This window comes from Ornithodoros turicata, chromosome 1 (assembly GCF_037126465.1).
Source record: "Ornithodoros turicata isolate Travis chromosome 1, ASM3712646v1, whole genome shotgun sequence".
Lineage (NCBI taxonomy): Eukaryota > Metazoa > Arthropoda > Arachnida > Ixodida > Argasidae > Ornithodoros > Ornithodoros turicata.
Genome location: NC_088201.1, coordinates 187,926,804 through 187,944,982, shown reverse-complemented (window position 1 = coordinate 187,944,982; position 18,179 = coordinate 187,926,804). Strand labels below are relative to the sequence as shown.

At 43.8% G+C, this 18,179-nt stretch overlaps 1 protein-coding gene across 1 annotated transcript in view; it reads left to right on the top strand.

Annotated features, from left to right (window-relative positions):
- Positions 1-12,325: 12,325 nt before the first annotated feature.
- LOC135374260 (uncharacterized) overlaps positions 12,326-18,179 on the top strand; it is a 34,383-nt gene continuing 28,529 nt past the window's right edge. The window contains exons 1-2 of the mRNA XM_064607255.1: positions 12,326-12,427; positions 17,768-17,895. Coding sequence (XP_064463325.1) covers positions 12,364-12,427; positions 17,768-17,895 — 192 coding nt within the window. The 5' untranslated portion in view covers positions 12,326-12,363. The remainder of the gene's footprint in view (positions 12,428-17,767; positions 17,896-18,179) is intronic.

Sequence of the window (18,179 nt, the reverse complement as noted above, 5' to 3'; positions counted from 1 at the left end):
TTTGATGAATGAAGGTTCCTTATGATTCGCGCAAGTCATGTATCGGCTGCCCAATCATGTATCGCCTTTAGTATGAGCCTGGTACAATCAGCTCTAGTTTAATGATTATGATAGGGCTGTTTCACCGTAATGTGTGGTAAGTATGTGTAGCGGACGGTGGGCAACGAGGAAGATGGCCACGCGCCTGGAGCACCTGCCTCAGTTCCACCGGCGCGGCCATGGATATAGGTCACCGTCATCACCTCTCCGTGGCATACCACCATCGCCGGTCGGGACTCATGTAGGGGAATACCATCGTCCTCTACATTTGGTGACCCGAACTACGAACACCTCAGTTCGGTAAACAATTTGGCCTCTTCAACCATCCCAAATTTTGCAACCGTTTCACTGGCATGGTGCTGAGCACCCCATCCTGGAAGCCTCTCAACCCAACGACGCCCTGCGTTCACGCAACGACCGGTCCATTCAACTTCGACTCGACTCCTTCGAACCGTCTCATCCACACGCCGCGAACTGGTCACATTTCCAAAGGCTTCTTCTGCTCGGCAAGACCACAGCTGTACTGCAGACGCCGTATTGCGAAGCACATCCCTCCGGCACACACACGGGCTTCACAGCTTCAGCAACCATCATTTCTGGCCGATGTTCACAGCACCCCGGCGCTCCTTCACTGCCGGCCGCGACACCCCAGATTCGTGCTCACCTGCCGGTCGCGGGAGCCGACGCCACGGCACGCTTCTGCCGGCGTCTCGGCGTCTCTCAACGGCTCCCACAGCCTCGCCCTCCCCTCCACTGGGACTCTCAGAGCTTCGGCTCCCGTGCCGGTAGCGGCACCCCAGGACCTCCATTCCCCAGCGCCTCACTCTTTTCCTCGCTCTTCTCGGGCTACCGGATGTGATTACTCATCAGCTGTGATGCTTCACCACCGTCTGCCGTGCCGTCATCCTGTTCAACCGTGCATGCTAACCACGGTCGCCCTCGCTGCCCTCCTCCAGTGAAGTCACGGACATCATCTGCTTTATCGCCGCCCCGCGTCTGAGGGGGGGGGGGAGTGATGTAGCGGACGGTGAACAACGACGAAGATGGCCACGCGGCTGGAGCACCTGCCTCAGTTCCACCGGCGTGGCCATGGAGATAGGTCACCGTCATCGCCTCTCCGCGGCATACCATCATCGCCGGTCCGGACTCATGTAGGGGAATACCATCGTCCTCTACATATGAATTGTGGTATGTGTGTGTTCACACACAGTACGCTGATAATTTATTTAGGAAAGATACACGATATTAGACTTTCGATCAAGTGTGTAAACCGTAGCCTCTGGGACACAAACGTGTACCTACGGAGGTCATACATGGGCATCATCCAGGTATAGAAAAACAAGTACGATACGAGTACGAGTATAGATAAATACTGCAAGGTATACGGTAGTCTTTTTTACACTTTTTTTAGCGCAAATGGCTTGTCCCATGGAGCACACCTTTTTGTTGTTGTCTTTACACCCGAATCAATTGTGTCGTTTAAAGCACAGTTTAATCAGGTGTATTCCTCATAAAACACTCTTATAATGGGTGTTTAACAACAAAACACCTTTAAAAAGGGAGTACTCTATTGAAAACATCTTTCGGGATGGAGTAGTTTTGTGGAAAATACTACCTCATAAATGGCTAGTGTAACACAAGCTCCCACGGCAGCATACCAAGACATCCAGTTCGACGTACTTGCGTATGGCAAGCACCACCCTGGGCACGGCAGGCTTCCGCCGTGGTTCCATCGTACAACCTAACCCTGAGGGTTATGCGTCACAGGAACGCCTCGTTCGATACGAAGATTGAGGAGACTGGTGCACCGCTAGGGCCTCTATCGGCGTGTCGGACGGATCATATACTCAAATACAGATTCTTGGGGCATGTTCGTTAAGCGTAGCAGCGCGGAAAACGTCTGTAACAGTGACGGCAATTCGTCTTTGCTATTAAAACGTACGCCTGCTACGAGTCAAGGATACCTTTTAAATTCCTGACATCCTTCTCTGTCAAATACTGTGTGAAATATTCAAATACTTTTAAAACAAGCTAACGTTCTTAATGTCGTTAGCTCCTGAGTGGAACTGTGAAACCAGTATAATTTTCCTTTGACGAATTAAAACACAGTTTTCAACACCATATTCCCAGTTCAAATGGGGTGTAAAAAAGTGTATAGTACGTAAACAACTCTTTCAACGCCTCACTTTACACCCTTCATGATCGCCATGGGATAAAACGTGATGTATGTCCTCTTTTTACACGATTTGCTACAGTTTGCGGGATAGGGATAGAAAAGGGTGTTGTTATGAGAATACTCCTGTTTTGAGCGAATAAAGGTAAAAAATGATGTAATGTGTATGAAAGGACGCCTCAGCAAAGGTAGCAAATCGTAAGCATGTGAAGGTACATGTCTATGCCGCCATAAAGGTGCGCATGTGCATCTGTAAAGAAGTAAAAAAAAAAAAATGCCTTCATGAAGTTGCATATGGGTGTCCTTGAAGTGCACGATGCGTACGTGCAGCTGTTTACGTGAAATATCTTCGAGGAAAGTTGTTTCATATTTAAGCATGCATAGGTACCTCTGTGCTCTCAAGGGGGAGCTGTACGACCATACGGGATGTTTCAGTAGCCGCTTTAAAAAATTTAAAAGTCCGTTACAGAAAAGTATGTAGTCAACGAGATTTATCTCTGTGGCGTTTTGAGCCACGATCCACAACCGAAATCGTCAAACTTAATTCAAATAAATTTACTCTTCTGAGCTGAACTTCGAAGCCCGCCTTGTCAACGTCTTGTTTTTCAGCCGCAAACAGAAAGGGCGTGTTGGACGTTCCCCAATCTACCACGGGATTACTCTGCTTTACACTTCGCAAAATAAACTTCGACAATAAACTCCTCAAAATAAATCACGAAAAAACCCGTGGTGTAAAGATAAAGCCGTACAAATCAACTTTGCGATCCAAACGCTTGAGATTCAAACTTTCAAAATAAATCTTCTCTGATTGGTCGACAGGCACGAGGGCCTAAGAGCAGCGAAGGCTTTTGGCTCCCGCGTCTCAAAATAGTTCCCAGCAGGGTGTGGCTCTTTGCTGTGGGCTGGGAAAGAGAGTACCGAGTGTGGACGAATGGTTTACTGTATTTTTTGCCGCCTATCAGGATTCTGTTGACACTGCAGTTAATGCTTTGTTCTGCGGCTCGCCTGTCAAATTGCGTGAGTATATCGAACTTGTCGAGTATATATAGTGTCGAATTATATGAGTATGAGTATTCGTGTCGTACGTCACCAAATGAATTCCCGGTGTTGGTTGCAGCTATGGTGGACACCTGTTATATTATGAACATTGTCGCAGACATCGCCATTCTCCTGCAGGACTGCCTTGGTTATGAAATCGGAGAGTTGAAAAGTGACGATCGACGAAAAAGCTCGATACCGATACCGTGTGGATGTGTCGTGTTTGTCCGTCTGTGTTTGTTTGTTCGAGCCTCAGAACCGTAGAATCGTGACATAGGAACCTGCCTGTGTACTTTCGTGCCTGTGGTTTTCCTTGTGAGCCTACGTTCTGATAAATGCAGGGAATAGGTACTGGACCGACTCTCGAAGTGCCTTTCTGCAAATAAGCTGCATATGAATGTGGAGAAACTGTTCGTTTGTTTGCAAGTAAAAACTATTTTCTATCGGATGAATAACTTAAGTGTGCAGAGGTGCCTTAATTTTTTGTAACCAGCATACGGTAATCTCAAAGTGTAACGAAATAAGATTTTAATTTCAGGAACATCCACATTGATTTGCGCACCTTCCTAGACAACGACTTGCCATGCAAAAGCTGCAAGAGATGTATCTAGACATAATACTTCAATCACTTTGTTTTCACTGGTCTTTGAATGCCCTGGAGCCTAAGAATGCCATTTTCAAGGTCTTAAAAACCATGAACTCTTCTCACAGAAATGTTTGCATCTTTCTTATTCGCGTGGATATACAGTGCAAATTCTAGTTTTCAGATGTCGGAGCTGAAGAAAACCAAGAGCAATAAGTAACTGAAATCAGAAGTGTGAGAAATGAATGGCACCCTCTGTTGTATTTGTGTGTCTTCCTTTCTCTCCTATGATCTTCACATTGAGAAATCCCCAAGTACGTTTATTAACAGAGCACTCTTTATGCTGAGCACCCACGCCAAGAAGAGGTCTAAAATTTACGGTACCAGCTACTTCATTCTATGCAATGGTACCCTTGCACCTATTTCTACAACTTATAAATTTTGTGCTGAAATATGAAATCGCTATAAAACTTGCATCCTGCACGACATTATATTAAATGAGCTGCTTGCAGTTCTGCAGCATTGTTTCTCCCTCACGTTCAAGTGAAAAGGCAAAAAGAACGCTCCGAGACTTACTCTCACACAAACATTATTTCGGGGCCATGTCCTCACACTAAATGGTCACCAGCGTGCTTTTGAAAACTATAGTGGCACATAGGGAAACCGACGTTGCATTTGCACCGACCTTCTGTTTCCAATAATTAAACGAGACCTAATTACTACATCCATTTCAGATGTAGAACATGTTGTCATCCCTTATAACTGCAAAAATATGATTTCTCCAAGAATAAAAAAATCAGTCAATGGACACGCTATATGCACCGCACCTGCCGAAAATATGCTGGTATTTGTTTTTTATGTGATGTATAGCCCACATTTTCTTTTTGACCAGCTATGCCAGTTTGAGAACTCCTGCCCCCGACTAGCTAATTCCTCCTCTTTGTCCTCCATGCGGTCACATACATGTTACATTACAAGGAAGCTAGCTCGTACTAACAAGTCCAAACAGGTGACTTAATATGAACGCAATCACATAGCAGAGTGAATAACAACTACCTTTATTGACTTAGTTTGCTTGGTCGATGGCGACTGAGTGTGGCATATTTCTTTCCTCACATTTTTTTTTGTTGGTTTGTTCCAGCTAAAAGCAGAAGCCCATACACTGAGCAGCAGGGCATAATAAAACCCTCTACAAGCATCACTTTGCCTCTTTGGCTTTGGCAAGCATGGCTTTGCCGCCACAAGCATGACTTTGACATATATGCTTTGTGCCGTGATAAAGGGTACTATGACTGTGTTCGCAGTACCATTTAAAAAGTTGGCACCTATAGGGCTAGATTGCTGCCCCCTATTGCGTGCAGATGTTCTGATGCCTGCAGAGCTACGCTGTTCTTCCTGGTGAAAGAAAGCTTGAAGACTGCATACGTTTTGGCTCACTGCCAAAGACATACGGTTGTAGAAAGAATTACTGGACATAAACACAGTGAGGCATGCTCCACCCAGGCCACAAGGAGGTACTATTAAGGCTCGTTCCGACATACAGCGCTTTGCTCCAGAGCACTGGAAAACAGCGCTGTTTTTCCCTCCTCTCCCGGCTGTGACTTGACGGAAAACAGCCCTTGGCGAAGTTCAGCTTCGGTGAACTTTCCCATCGCTGTCTCCCAGCGATAGGCTCCCTGAACCAATGAGAACGCTGCGCCGCGTTCACGTGACAGGGCAGCTTTTTTTTTTTTTTCCCCGATCACGTGAGATCACCAAGTACAGCGCTGGGACAAGCGCTGCAAGTGCGAACCCCACAGTGGAAATACAGGGCTGATTTGCAGTGCTGTGGTGCAGCGCTGTGGAGCAAAGCGCTGTGTGTCGGAACGGGCCTTTACTTTGAGCCACCTTCTGTTAATGCAGCAAAAACACCTATTTCCAGTGAAATAAAGACTGTGGGCTTTTTTTCTGTTGTGGTTGAAGGGCACACAAGATCAAAATAAATTGTTTCCAAAAGCTGTTACGTCGTATTCTGACATGATCTGAGCCAATATGGTCAGCCGATGCAATAAGATTTACAGAAAACACATGCCAGCACATTCTGAACACGCTATAGGAGTGTGTCCTTGAAATCATGAGATTTGTTCACTTTCCAGTTGACTTCAGGTACGTGAAAAAAAAAATCCTAAAAATGTTGACAAGGGTGTTATGAAGCAGCGACTGCAACTAATCTGTATAACTGGGCAGAACAGTATAATGCAAAATTTGTTCAAAGTGTGCTATAGCGTCATACAGATGGGATATGGATGAGCTGACAAAACATTTTTTCTTGCGTTAGAACAAATACAGAATAATACAAAAGCAGAGTGTCGATTTTCGTAGGAGACAGCCACAAAGGTATCTTTATCTTATCTTTTTATTCTTCCTAGATGACCCCAACTGACGAACAAGCTGCAGCACATTATGGTGACAATTTTTTTTGTTTTTTAAAGAGAAATAAACCTGTAGGAGTTTCAATGTGTTATAGGAGAGGACTGGTTATACAAATAAGGGAAGATTTCTTTTGGACGACCTATATGTGAATATACTATCTGAGAAAAAAAGTAATTTTTTGCAAGTGCTTGATATTCTCAAACGCTTGGTTAAACACTGAATATAGATGAGCTTGATATTTTTTTGTGAAGCCAATCCCCATGCAGCAGTTTACAAGCATAAATAATCTGGGGCTCCTTCAAGAATGCTAATTTGTCAGAAATGTATCGTAAACTTGACCCAAAATGTGTTCCGTTCTTGAGTTCCCACCACGTCACCACATTTATTATCGTTCTACATGCCCTTTGGGATAGCAGGCCCGTGCTTCCCCTCTATGATGTATATGTATATGTCAGAAGGGAGCTCGTAAGGGACAACTTCATATTTCGGCACAGTTTAATGCGCCCCCATTGTTCAAGAAAAAGAAATGATGATTTACGTTCTATATATGCATCGTCCAAAAAATCCACACAATTTTTTTCAGTGATATTTAAGAGAGTCAAGCGACACCTCTGGCAGGTTTTGGCTCGAATAGCCCAAATGAACAGTTACACAAGCAGATGTATGTCAACATTGAAAATATGAAGCAAAAAAAAGGTATTTTAAAATGCCTCACTATGCCTCACTCAATTTACTACTTTTCATAGCTTACACCTTGACTGGTGTTCTTTATCCTAAAATGGTTTTACTGCCAAAGTCCACGAGAATGACCGTCATCACATTAATAAGTTTCCACTGTATACCAAGTGGGTCATTCCACGCCAAATGATCCAAAGGTCCTGCCCGACCCGCTGCACTTCTGGACAATATATATATATATATATATATATATATATATATATATATATATTGCATACTTTATGGTATTTATAGACATTTCCCAAAGTTTCATTGAGAAATATTGAGCCCCTGTCATTTTACGCGTGTCAAAGTTTTCGGTGAGCACGAAAACCATAGTATGTTTGAAATAATTCGGCGGATGCATCACTCACGTTACACGCATAATTATGGTGTTCAAACAGACGACTAAGGTCGGAAAATGTGCTGAAGAAGCAATTTTTGGGAATTTTCAACTTGTAGTGCCCTAAAACGCTCCGGCTATCGGCGCTTTTTCTTGCGACTTTGCGATTTTTAAAATACATTTTAAGTAATAGCTGGAATTCTTAAAAACTTTGTGGTCGTTTACGGGCCCCCATTTCATAAGCCAGCTGGTTTTCGAAGCCGTCAATGCAGTAGGTTTTGCCATAGTGCACCAAAAACCTGGCGATTTTCGCAAAGTGTGACGTTTTTACGGCCAATTTTGGAAAGGAAGCGGTCGTCATAGAACAGCCATTTGATATGCATTGGGTAAAGGAAACCCTCAGCCAAAACATATAAAAAACCAATGAGGCACTTTTGGTAAGCACGAGAAAATATTTTTTCGCTGAACGTACAACGCGGAGACGCACGCACTCTCCGGTGGAGGGACAGCGTTGGTCAGCATCACTGGCCAGACGCGCTGCAACGCAGCAGCTCAGGGGTCGGATTCACAAAGAGCTCGTGCGACGGAATCTGTCGTATCTCTGTCGTACGGGAAAGTTACAACGAAGTGTAGATTCACGAAGGGCGCGCGTCGCAAAATCTTCGCAGCTTACGGCGGAATCCTGCGAGAGCTCCCGAGCAGTCTTACGAAGAAAGATGGCGGCGTTATTTGGAAGCGGTGGATTTGGAGACGGCAAACAAACACTCCGTAATACGCGCCAACGGATTGCACTTTGTCACAGAACGTTCGAGATCATCCCCGAAGTGATATTGAGGCACTTTTTTGCTTGGTAACCTTCAACAAATGCTTCAACTTTGTGCTCCGTAAAATTGGGTTGCAGGGATTTTTCAAGCATACCCTACACACCGCTAAGACACCCCCAACACTCCTCTAAATTGTCTGCAAGAAAGGCAAAAGAAGCCACAAAAGCAGCAAAACTGGGTGCCACACACCGCTTACAAAACACCCTCACCCACACCCTCTCCGAGACGAACATACTGGGAATATATTTACTGTGTCATCGAACGCGTTTCGCCTGTGATTGCATGGTATCCATTATGGCTACCGAAAGACCGAGAGCACGTGCAGTAACAAAAGATTTGAGGCGAAAAACTTCGTCTTCTTCTCATGGGACGACTCTTATTTGTGCGATTACAAATTTTCGTCATCGGTACCATAGCGAAAACATAGTATCGCACACTGATCTCTATAGTATAGGCTGGATCGCGCATAGGGTGCTCTACAGCGTGGTAACCGGCCGCCATATTGGTGGGCCCAACGCATTCTGTCGTCTGCATTTAGTTCAAGCGGGACTGCCCGTATTTCTTAAAATTTACTTTAAACTAAAGGGCATCTCATGCCAGTTTGTTGCAGCTTTGAGTACACTTCACACGGACAGAGAAAGAGGGATAATTTTTCACAGGTAAGCTATTTATTTTGAGGAAAAATCTGTTTATTCGTATCGCATGCATCTAACAACTCGAACTTGTTTGCATTGCTGCTTCGCTGGTGCCATTACGTACTAAGAAAGTATTTGTAGCTGCTCTTAGAAATATCAAGACCATGTATTTTTTATTAAAAAATGCGCTTGTGCTTGCAGGTTCCCGTCACAGTCGCTCAGCTGTGCCGAAGAAGCGGATACAGAACCTGCGCCAATATGTCAATTTGTTCCACTGTTCTTTTAATTTGTGAGGTACGGTGGAAGTAAATAAACTGCTGTGTTAACCTCGTATGTGCAATCGCTCCTACAGCGTGTGTGATAAGTCATGCATGTGCATGCATGCTCTTCGTGCACAGCGCTTCGAATTTCTTAATGAAATACGCTGACAGCTGAACAACTGCAACGCACTCGTGACAATAACGTTATTTTAAGATGAGAAATGGGGAGTTTCATCGCCAGGGTCTATACTCCACCCCATTGCTGGTGGTGAGCCCCTTCAGAATAAAGATCGAGGTCTTATTGTAGAACACACACAGAGACACTCGAAGAACATAATAGGATAACGGAAAAAGTCAAACGGGAACCATACAATACCAAACCACATAATAACGAACGAGAACCACGGATCACCACACGAAAACCGAACTACAAACGAAAACAAACAAAAAATATAAAAATGGAAGTACCTTACAATAACAAACAGTGTGAAACATTTTTGAGCAAAAAGAATTAATTTTATAAGTTGACATTCACCAAATTCACCTTCATGCGTGTGCGCCCTGTGCACGACAGTTACGGCCCCCTATTTGGAATACAGGCAGCGGAGAAGAAAAAGAAGGCAATTACCATTAAAAACCACAGGAACACGGCTGAAGCAAGTTTGGAATACATCAGCACACTGATTCCTAAGAAAAATGCGTGCTAATCAGCAATGAGGAGTGTTTAAAGCGCAATAAATACTCGAAATCAAATCGCTTCCCATTGTTTCCTATGGGAGCAGCCGGCGCCAGTGGGCCCTCCAAGATGGCGGCCGGTTGCCGCACCTCTCTCCTACGCGCCCCTCTCCTATGCGCGATCCAGCCTTTATACATAGAGATCAATGGTCTCGCACCCTTTGGCTCTTTCTCTCCGAGGTGCACGTGACAGGAAGCGGGCAACTTCCTCTTCCTCGTCAAATGGGGTACCCTCTCCACTACGATAGCTTTGTGAATCGCGCTTACGACGCCGTCGTACGCGCGTCGCAGGCTACGACGTCTTAGCGCATCTTAGCGTAACTTACGATCGCGTTTGTGAATCCGACCCCAGATGCGCTGCTGCTTTGCGCACGATGCCAAAAACGATAATTTGGACATGCAGGCACCGGTTCAGAGCCTACAAACTTACTAACACTGTCGCAACAGGAAAGGAAATTGCCTCCACCAGTATACCAACGCGTGATGGATACTTTGCGTTACAAACGGGACCGAAACGTAAAGCCGCGTGAAAACATTTTTAATGACACGTTTCTAAGCATTTTCAAATGGGCTCTACAAAAACAAAACGTGAACACAAATGAATGGTCGTGCTCAGCACACTAGCACGGTGAACGCCTTCAAGATTATGTCCAGTAGTTGATGCAGTAGAAGTCGGCTCCGCATTTCTTGCTGTTCTTTGAACACCAGGAATACCCGATGTTGTTGGGATTGGATGTTGTCTTCACGGCGATTTCAGATCAGCTAACGGTTCAAAGCAGTGATACCTCCTTGTTTCAGGCACGGCCCTTGAGCTGTCGTAGCAGTTTTTCAGCGCCCCCTGCTGCCGCATCGACCACAATCAACTGACGCTGGCCGCACTTCTTGGCCCTGTGCCTCAGCACCAACAATGGGCAGTCACAAGTGCTTTATTGCACTTTCTGAAGTGCACTGGCCTGGCTTCTAAGCTCTGAGCTGCGTGCTCCAGGTGTCTCCCCTTTTCTTTTCTTTTTCCTTCTTTTAATTTTCTTTTTCTTTCTTTTTCTTCCTCTGTTTCCTTTCTTTTTTAATTTTTGTTTTGTAATGGAGTTTCACCTTTTCCCTGTTCCCCGTTTTTTCTTTTTATTTATTTTTCGTTTTTTTAATGCAATAGCGTGCCGACCTTGGTCTGGCAGACCTTTCCTTGGAATAAATGTATATTCCACCCCCCACTGGTGTCACATCAAGAATTCTGATGTTTCATCAAACTGTATTGCTGTGATTTTTTGAAAGGCAGGTGTCTCCCAGAACTTCCATATCACCGCAATGACGGCATCATGGAGAATCAACTTCTCGCAGGCGATATCGCAACTGAGCTGTAAACGATGAAAGATGGCAAATGTATGGCAAAATGTATGGCAAATTGAGGCTTCGTTTGTATCTGTCCCTTCTATGTTGTTCCAGCCTCAGAACATCAGTTTCTCTCTTTAGCTGTAAACACCACATTCAATCGCACACGACAAATCAATACACGGTCTTGACGCGATGTGCTTCGTGGCATCCCGAAAGTGAGCGTCGGATCAACTTTTCCAAGCATAGCTGGGGGAATAATGGGGATAATGGCAATTATCCATTAGCAGGAAGCCGGGGGTGCCACAGTCGAACAGGTAGACTATTAAGCGGCAATTAGAAAATAGCAGCCTTGTACGCAACGCATTACAAGTAATTTCATTACTTGTAATCAATTACGTTTTGAGCAATTTTTCGAGTAATCAGTTACATTTTTGAACAAGTAATTTCTCAAGAAGTTCGATTACAATTTTGAGTAATCAATTACTTTCGACGTAGAGTCTGACTCAAATTAACAATGCTCTGTGACAAATTTCCTGTGTCTTTGTTGGGCCATTCAACTGTAGTAAGCGGAAAAATATTATTGCTACTTCTCACGCGCGATTGTTTCGCGCTATTTTAGCTTTCACAATCACTTGGGAGTTCGGTTTTTCTTTTCTTTTCTTTTTTTTTGGGGGGGGAAGCACACAGGGGCGGAATTTTTTGCATGGATTCAAAGTAACGGCTCGAGTAACCCGTTACTTTTATACTCGTTACTCAATTACATTTTGAGTCGAATAATTTGTAACGGTAAATCAATTACTTTAACTAGAAGAGCAACGGTAACAGTAATCAATTATTTTTTTGGAGTAACGGGCACAAGTCTTCAAAATAGCATATACTGACATGTAATACCCTAAAGTTGACCCTTACCACCCAAGTCGTGTCTTAACGGTTACACAGTGAGCCTCAGAACGAACATTGTTGAAACAGTTGTTAGACTGCAACAAAGCTACACACGCAAACTCATTAGTCTAATAATTCGAAATCCGATAGCATAAGCGCTAAATGTGTTAAAAAGTTTTTGTTGAAGCATCAAAACAGACAGAGTCCTGTCAATCGCAAGCATTGTCCATTGTCTGAAACAGATTCAAACATGTTCGTGCGTGGCATATCCGATATCTGCTGAAAGCTAATGTGCTGTATGATTACTGAAAGGCTATATGACGTCTGGCTAATGCCATATCTGGGTAATTAATGTGAAGCTTTTGAGCGCAGACGAAGACGTCCATCCAGAATATGAAGTGGTCCGTTTTTATAGCTTCCGTGCTCTTGGGTGCTGCTGCTGGACAATGGAGCTCGGGTATGTCTGAAGTTTTCGTTTTGGAAACTCCAGCAAGTGGAAGCGCTGAAGTTCATTTCGTTTAGTTGCATAGAATCAGATAATCACTTTCCGTGGTGGTGGCTGTTTTTGCCATTCCATTGCCAAGCGGTATGCCTCTGCATTGGGCAGCATGTACCTTCTGGGGATAGTGCGGTTTGGGCGGAGTTGATTGTCAGCTGTGCCCTTGTTTTCGTTATAGAGTACGAGAAAAGGGTAAGCTCACACAGCAGATCTGAGCAAGGATTAGCTTCCAGTCTGAGTATGAAGGAGGCAACCGGAGCACAAGGCCACGGGAGCTGAAGGTAGATAGATGTCTAGTGTTATAAAATCGCATACTGCAAAAGAAATACAGTTGAAGTAGCCCTAAGGCGTGGCAAAAGTTCTCCGAAGATGAATAACGTTGATCCCATGTTCTTGGAGGTAAAGTACATCTTTTAGAGGAATTTATAACATATTACGTGCAACACGCTCCGTAATAAGTGATAGCTAAATTATTGCGAACGCAAAATAAACAAAAAGAAAGCCACAGCATGATGGAATTGGTTTTCCCCGTGCACTTTTCCAAAATGCGAAAGAAAAAGTTGAAACTTCGTTGTTCTAACTCCGAAAGCTGCGCGAGTCTCGAGGAACCACACCCTCAGAAAAAAACGGTGTGAAAATGTGGTAACTTCTATAGTGACCATCTAGGTCGACATAGCGACCGATAAAGGGTGTAAAAGTGTGGTAACAGCAATTATGATATATCCAAATTGCTACAAAAAGGCGTACGCCCCCTCGCTCATCGAATCAGGTTCCTCAAGGTTCTTTCAATCAGCACTGTTTTTTAACTTAGAGTTTTGACTTATGACAGCGCTGTCTGTGAGGGAAGTTTTAACGAATCCTTCCGCATTTCAGACACCAGAGAGCTACAGGTAGACAACACGAATGTGATCATGATTAATTCTTATGCTAGGTTTCTGTGGCAATAACTTTAAATCTTTCATTTAATTCCATTTATTTACTTGTTCTTACTTCTACGGTAAGCCCGGGGTAGTGGGAAAAAAGCCTCGCAACGTGGCTTGACGAGTTCCAGCCCTGTTTCTTCTTCAGCAGTACAAGCGTGTAACGCACACGTGACACAAGCAAGTAACACAGCAATACAAGTACACAAGTGATACAAAACACACACACAAACAAAAAAAAAAGAAAAGGAAAACAACACATGCAGGCTACGTTAATTTGAACACTTCGCAAGAACCGTACACAACTGAAGAGATGTCATTCGTCAGCGGCAAAGATAAAGTGCCTAATCGCAGGTTTGCTTATGTTTAGGAAGTCAACCTGCGTATGGACATTGAGTAATGTTGGCAACTGATATGATATGATATGATATTAGTTGTATTCCGTAATCTGTCCGTGGCCTATGAACAAACCAGGTCGGGAGGGAACGTAAGCAGTGTAAGTGTTCATTTTTTTACTAGTTCAACAAGGTTATGAAAGCTATAGTTATTTTGGTGGTGCATGCGTTTATAAGTTAAAATTAAGTTATATTCGTACAATCCTCTCACCCTTATGATGGATAAATTTGTAAATAAATGTTTTGTGCTCGTATTGTAACCTACATGTGCTAATGCTCCTACTGCTTTTTTCTGTCAGACTGAAAGGGATTCGATATTTTTTTTGGTCGAGGTTCCCCACACAAGGTGACAGTACTGTACGTGATTAAGGAATAAGGCCTTGTATACTACCAGTTTAGCTTTAGTAGGAAAATAGAAGTGTCTGTAAAATGTCCCTACTACTGAATATATTTTCGATTGCGCGTGCTGATAGTGCTCATCCCAAGATATTGTAAGAGAAAAATATACTCACAATAATTTAAATCTATCCACTATGTCAACAGAATTGGAAGCCATTTTAAGTTCGACATCTGTATTAACTTTCTTATTTTTATGTCAATATGTCATAGCCTTAGTTTGCTTCGTATTTATGATAACTTCATTTTTCTGCGTCCAAAAGTATGGTATGAAGTACTGTACCAGTTCGTTCACCAGTCATTCGCACAAGACCCTCACAAAAATACACTGACCATCATCGGCGTATATTACATACGAGACTGTGCGTGCTATGTCTGTGATGTCATTATTACATAAATTAAATAAAGGTGGACCAAGAACGCTTCCTTCAGGTACCCCAACCGTTATATTTAAATGCCGTCGAAAACGGCGGTGGTTTGTTCACAAGTTTGTTATGTTATCTATACATGATGCACGAGTTCGCTGATGTTTTCTCGTGTCTGTTTGACTTCCTTGCTGTACAAAAATGTCCATCGACACGCAAAACAGATAACATAACTTTACTTCTAATTGACAGATGCAGCCTAAATATGAAATATACACAATATAGACACGAACACTGGACGAGCACTGTGTAGCCAAGCGTGGGCGCTGTTCCATGCGGTGGAACAGCACCCCCCCCCCCCCCCCAAGTGAGTGATTGCGCTGATTCTGTTCATACGCGCTCAAAACTAATAGTACATTTATTTAGTGCTGCGCAAAAAGTAATTTTGAAAAAGAAGCGAACAGATATATAGCCAAAGGAAATACGAAGCGAATAGTTTCATAACCGATCGGAATACGAAGTGAATCGTTTTGTTCGGCGATCCGAATGCACGTACAGCCCTCATGCGTACATATCAGGTGTTTAATCTTAACGTGATAAAAAATATATTTTAAAATCCACTTGGCGATGTGACAGGTGTTTACCCTCGACAAACTTTTGCAGTCACTTGCGAGCACGCTGATAGATTTTCAGTCACGAGACATAGCGTTTTCTGAATTGTACTGCAGAATAACAATAATAAATAATAATGTGCCAAAACAACGCAATGACTTTTTTTTCGCTTTTTTGCCCGAAGCATGAATCGCATTTCATCTTTAGTGGAGGTCACATTGATGTCGCGATGTCACTGCACTGTTCCAGTATTAGCTCCAGCGTGTGTGTCACAAGTTTTGGAGAAACATCGCGCGTATGAAAGATTGAAATGTGGCAGACGTAGAAATCTCATAGATATGTGGAATCCGCGCACCTTCCGGTTCTCTGTCGAGCGCTCGCCAACCACTAAGTCACGCTGGGAATGTCCTGCCGACGACTTACCAAGGGACGTCATTCAGCGGACGAAACACGCACTCACACTCCGGTCACCCTCTGCTATATATATATATATATAGGTACTAACAAAATATGAGGCAGACAACGAAGATGTAGGAAGTAGAAAAAGGGGGCAGTTATTTATTTACTAGTGGAAAGTTAAGGGGGAAGTCAACGTTGCGGCGGAGGCTCCGCCTTCGTCAGGACTGAATGACACTTGGAGTTTTATACAGTGCTACAATGACGTCACAATCGGGGGGTCCCGCCACCTGGCGGCCGTCAGCAGGTCAAGTACAAGGAAGTGGTTGAGTCATGTCCGATGAAGAGGTCATCGTCCGGGAGGTGGGATGGAATCCAAGGGCTGTGGACTGTTGTTCTGCAAAGAAAAGGGGAACAAGCAGCAGTACACTATCTAAGCAGATAAGTTTCTTATTGTTGACAGTACACCAGGGTCCTCGTTTATGATAGATTGGAATTTGTAGATAAGGTAAGATTCGCCCTGTTCTCGGCACCGGTCGGAACTGAAGTTTGTTTGAAGAAGGAAAATTGAAACATCGTTAATTGGGAATGCCCTGGCTGGCTAAAATGACGTGAAACTGGAAGATTCGGTTTTTTCGTCACGTCCGATCGGTGATTGTTAAATCTGATTCTGAATGCGGTTTTTGTCTGGCCCACGTACTGTGCTTGGCATGCGTTACATTGAAGGAGATAGATAACGTTGGACGAATTAGTCTAGGTTTGCTCTAATTGTCACTCTGAAGTGAGAACTAGTACTTTCGGCTATGGTGGTGTTTTGCATTGATTTGCATATTTGACATCTGCGGCCTTCACATGGGTGACAACCCATTGGTGAATCATTTGGTTCGTTGATTTTAGAATGAACTAAGCTATCTAGCAGATTGCGTGCGCGCCTGTAGGTGACACGAGGTGCCTGCGGAAAAATTTCCTTTGTGCGCTCGGATTGCTGAAGTATGCTATAGTGTCGATTCAGTATACCCTTAATGTTTGGGATATTTCCAGCAAATGTTACGATCAGGTTGATAGCGTCCTCTTTTGTGCTATTTTTTCGCGTACCGAATAGTGACTGGCGCTCTATTTTTCGGGCCCTGTTGAGAGCGTCTTTCACAAGGTTCGGTGGAAAATGGCGGTCAACAAATGTTTGTTGCAACTGATTTAGATTCCTGTCAAGATCGTCATCGTTCGAGCAGATTTTCCTGTACCGAAGGGCTTGGCTGTAAGGGATGGCAAGCTTTGTATGCCGTGGGTGACAGCTATGAAAGGACAACTACTGTTGGGAGTCAGTGGGCTTCCGGAATAGGTCGGTGCTTAGAACTCCGTCTTGTAGTCTTACCTGAACATCTAGGAAGGTAACAGTTGCAGTTGAATACGTGTCAGTGAACTTAATAGTGGGATGAAATTGGTTGAGATCATTTATGAATTCTATGAGGTCCCTTTCTGAATGTGGCCAGATCATAAATATATCATCCAGGTAGCGTTTGTAAAGTGCCGGCTTTCGCTCACGTCCTTCCAGAAATTTTTCTTCCAGAGTTCCCATGAATATATTTGCATAAGTAGGCGCCATTTTAGTGCCCATAGCCGTGCCGCTGATTTGGAGGTAGTGCTGACTGTCAAATTCGAAGTTATTGTTTTTAAGGATTAGGTTTACTAGCTTGGACAGGGTAAGTGGGTCGATAGGACTGTGTCCGGCGTATCTAGAAAAAGCTGTAGAAACAGCTTTTTCTAGATACGCCGGACACAGTCCTATCGACCCACTTCACTTCAGCCAGCGCTACCTCCAAATCAGCGTTGTCTGCCTCATATTTTGTTAGTACCTATTTAATTTCGCGGTCGCCCGAACCCCTTTCGTCAAGCATATATATATATATATATATATATATATATTTAGACAAGGATGTAGGAGAGGACGTGAACGAAGCGCCTTCGTAAGTCGTCGGCAATCCGTTGGGGAGGGATGTGCATCGTTCAATTGCACCCGCCGTCTGGCTTTTCGACAACTGCCACATTTCAGTGTTCATGTTTTTGAGGAACCTTGCAGGCTGTGTTTTGTTCGTTTGTTTAGGTTTCCAGCTTCAGAACAGTTACTTTCCAACATCGTTCGCAATACGGAAAAGTCTCAATGTAGATCGGTCATGCGTTATCTGAGTTGTTTCCTTTGTCTTCGCTCTTTTGTAGTTGGAACCAGTCAAGGACTCCCAGAAGAGATTAGATTTCAAGTTTACGTCGCCTATGACAACGTCTTCCACTACAACTTCAGTGACGAACATTTAGCGAAGAAGTATGCCGTCGTATTCTTCAATGCGGTAAGCTAGTGGATCACTTCCACAGATTCGCATGTTCGCGTTGACTTCTCTGCACGACGAGTATCCAGTAAGTGCCAATTGATCACTAAGGGATTTTTAAATAGAAAATTTCTCCCGTATTTCATGTCCCTTCAAATTTTGTCGCGGTACTTTTCACCATCGTAATTACACTTGTCATAGCGGGGAGCCACTGTTTGTAGAAATATGATGGCATGCTTGCAATATGCTTGCCTTCCGAACTGGGCGGATAAGTTCTGCGAGGAATATAGTTTTTAATACGAGAA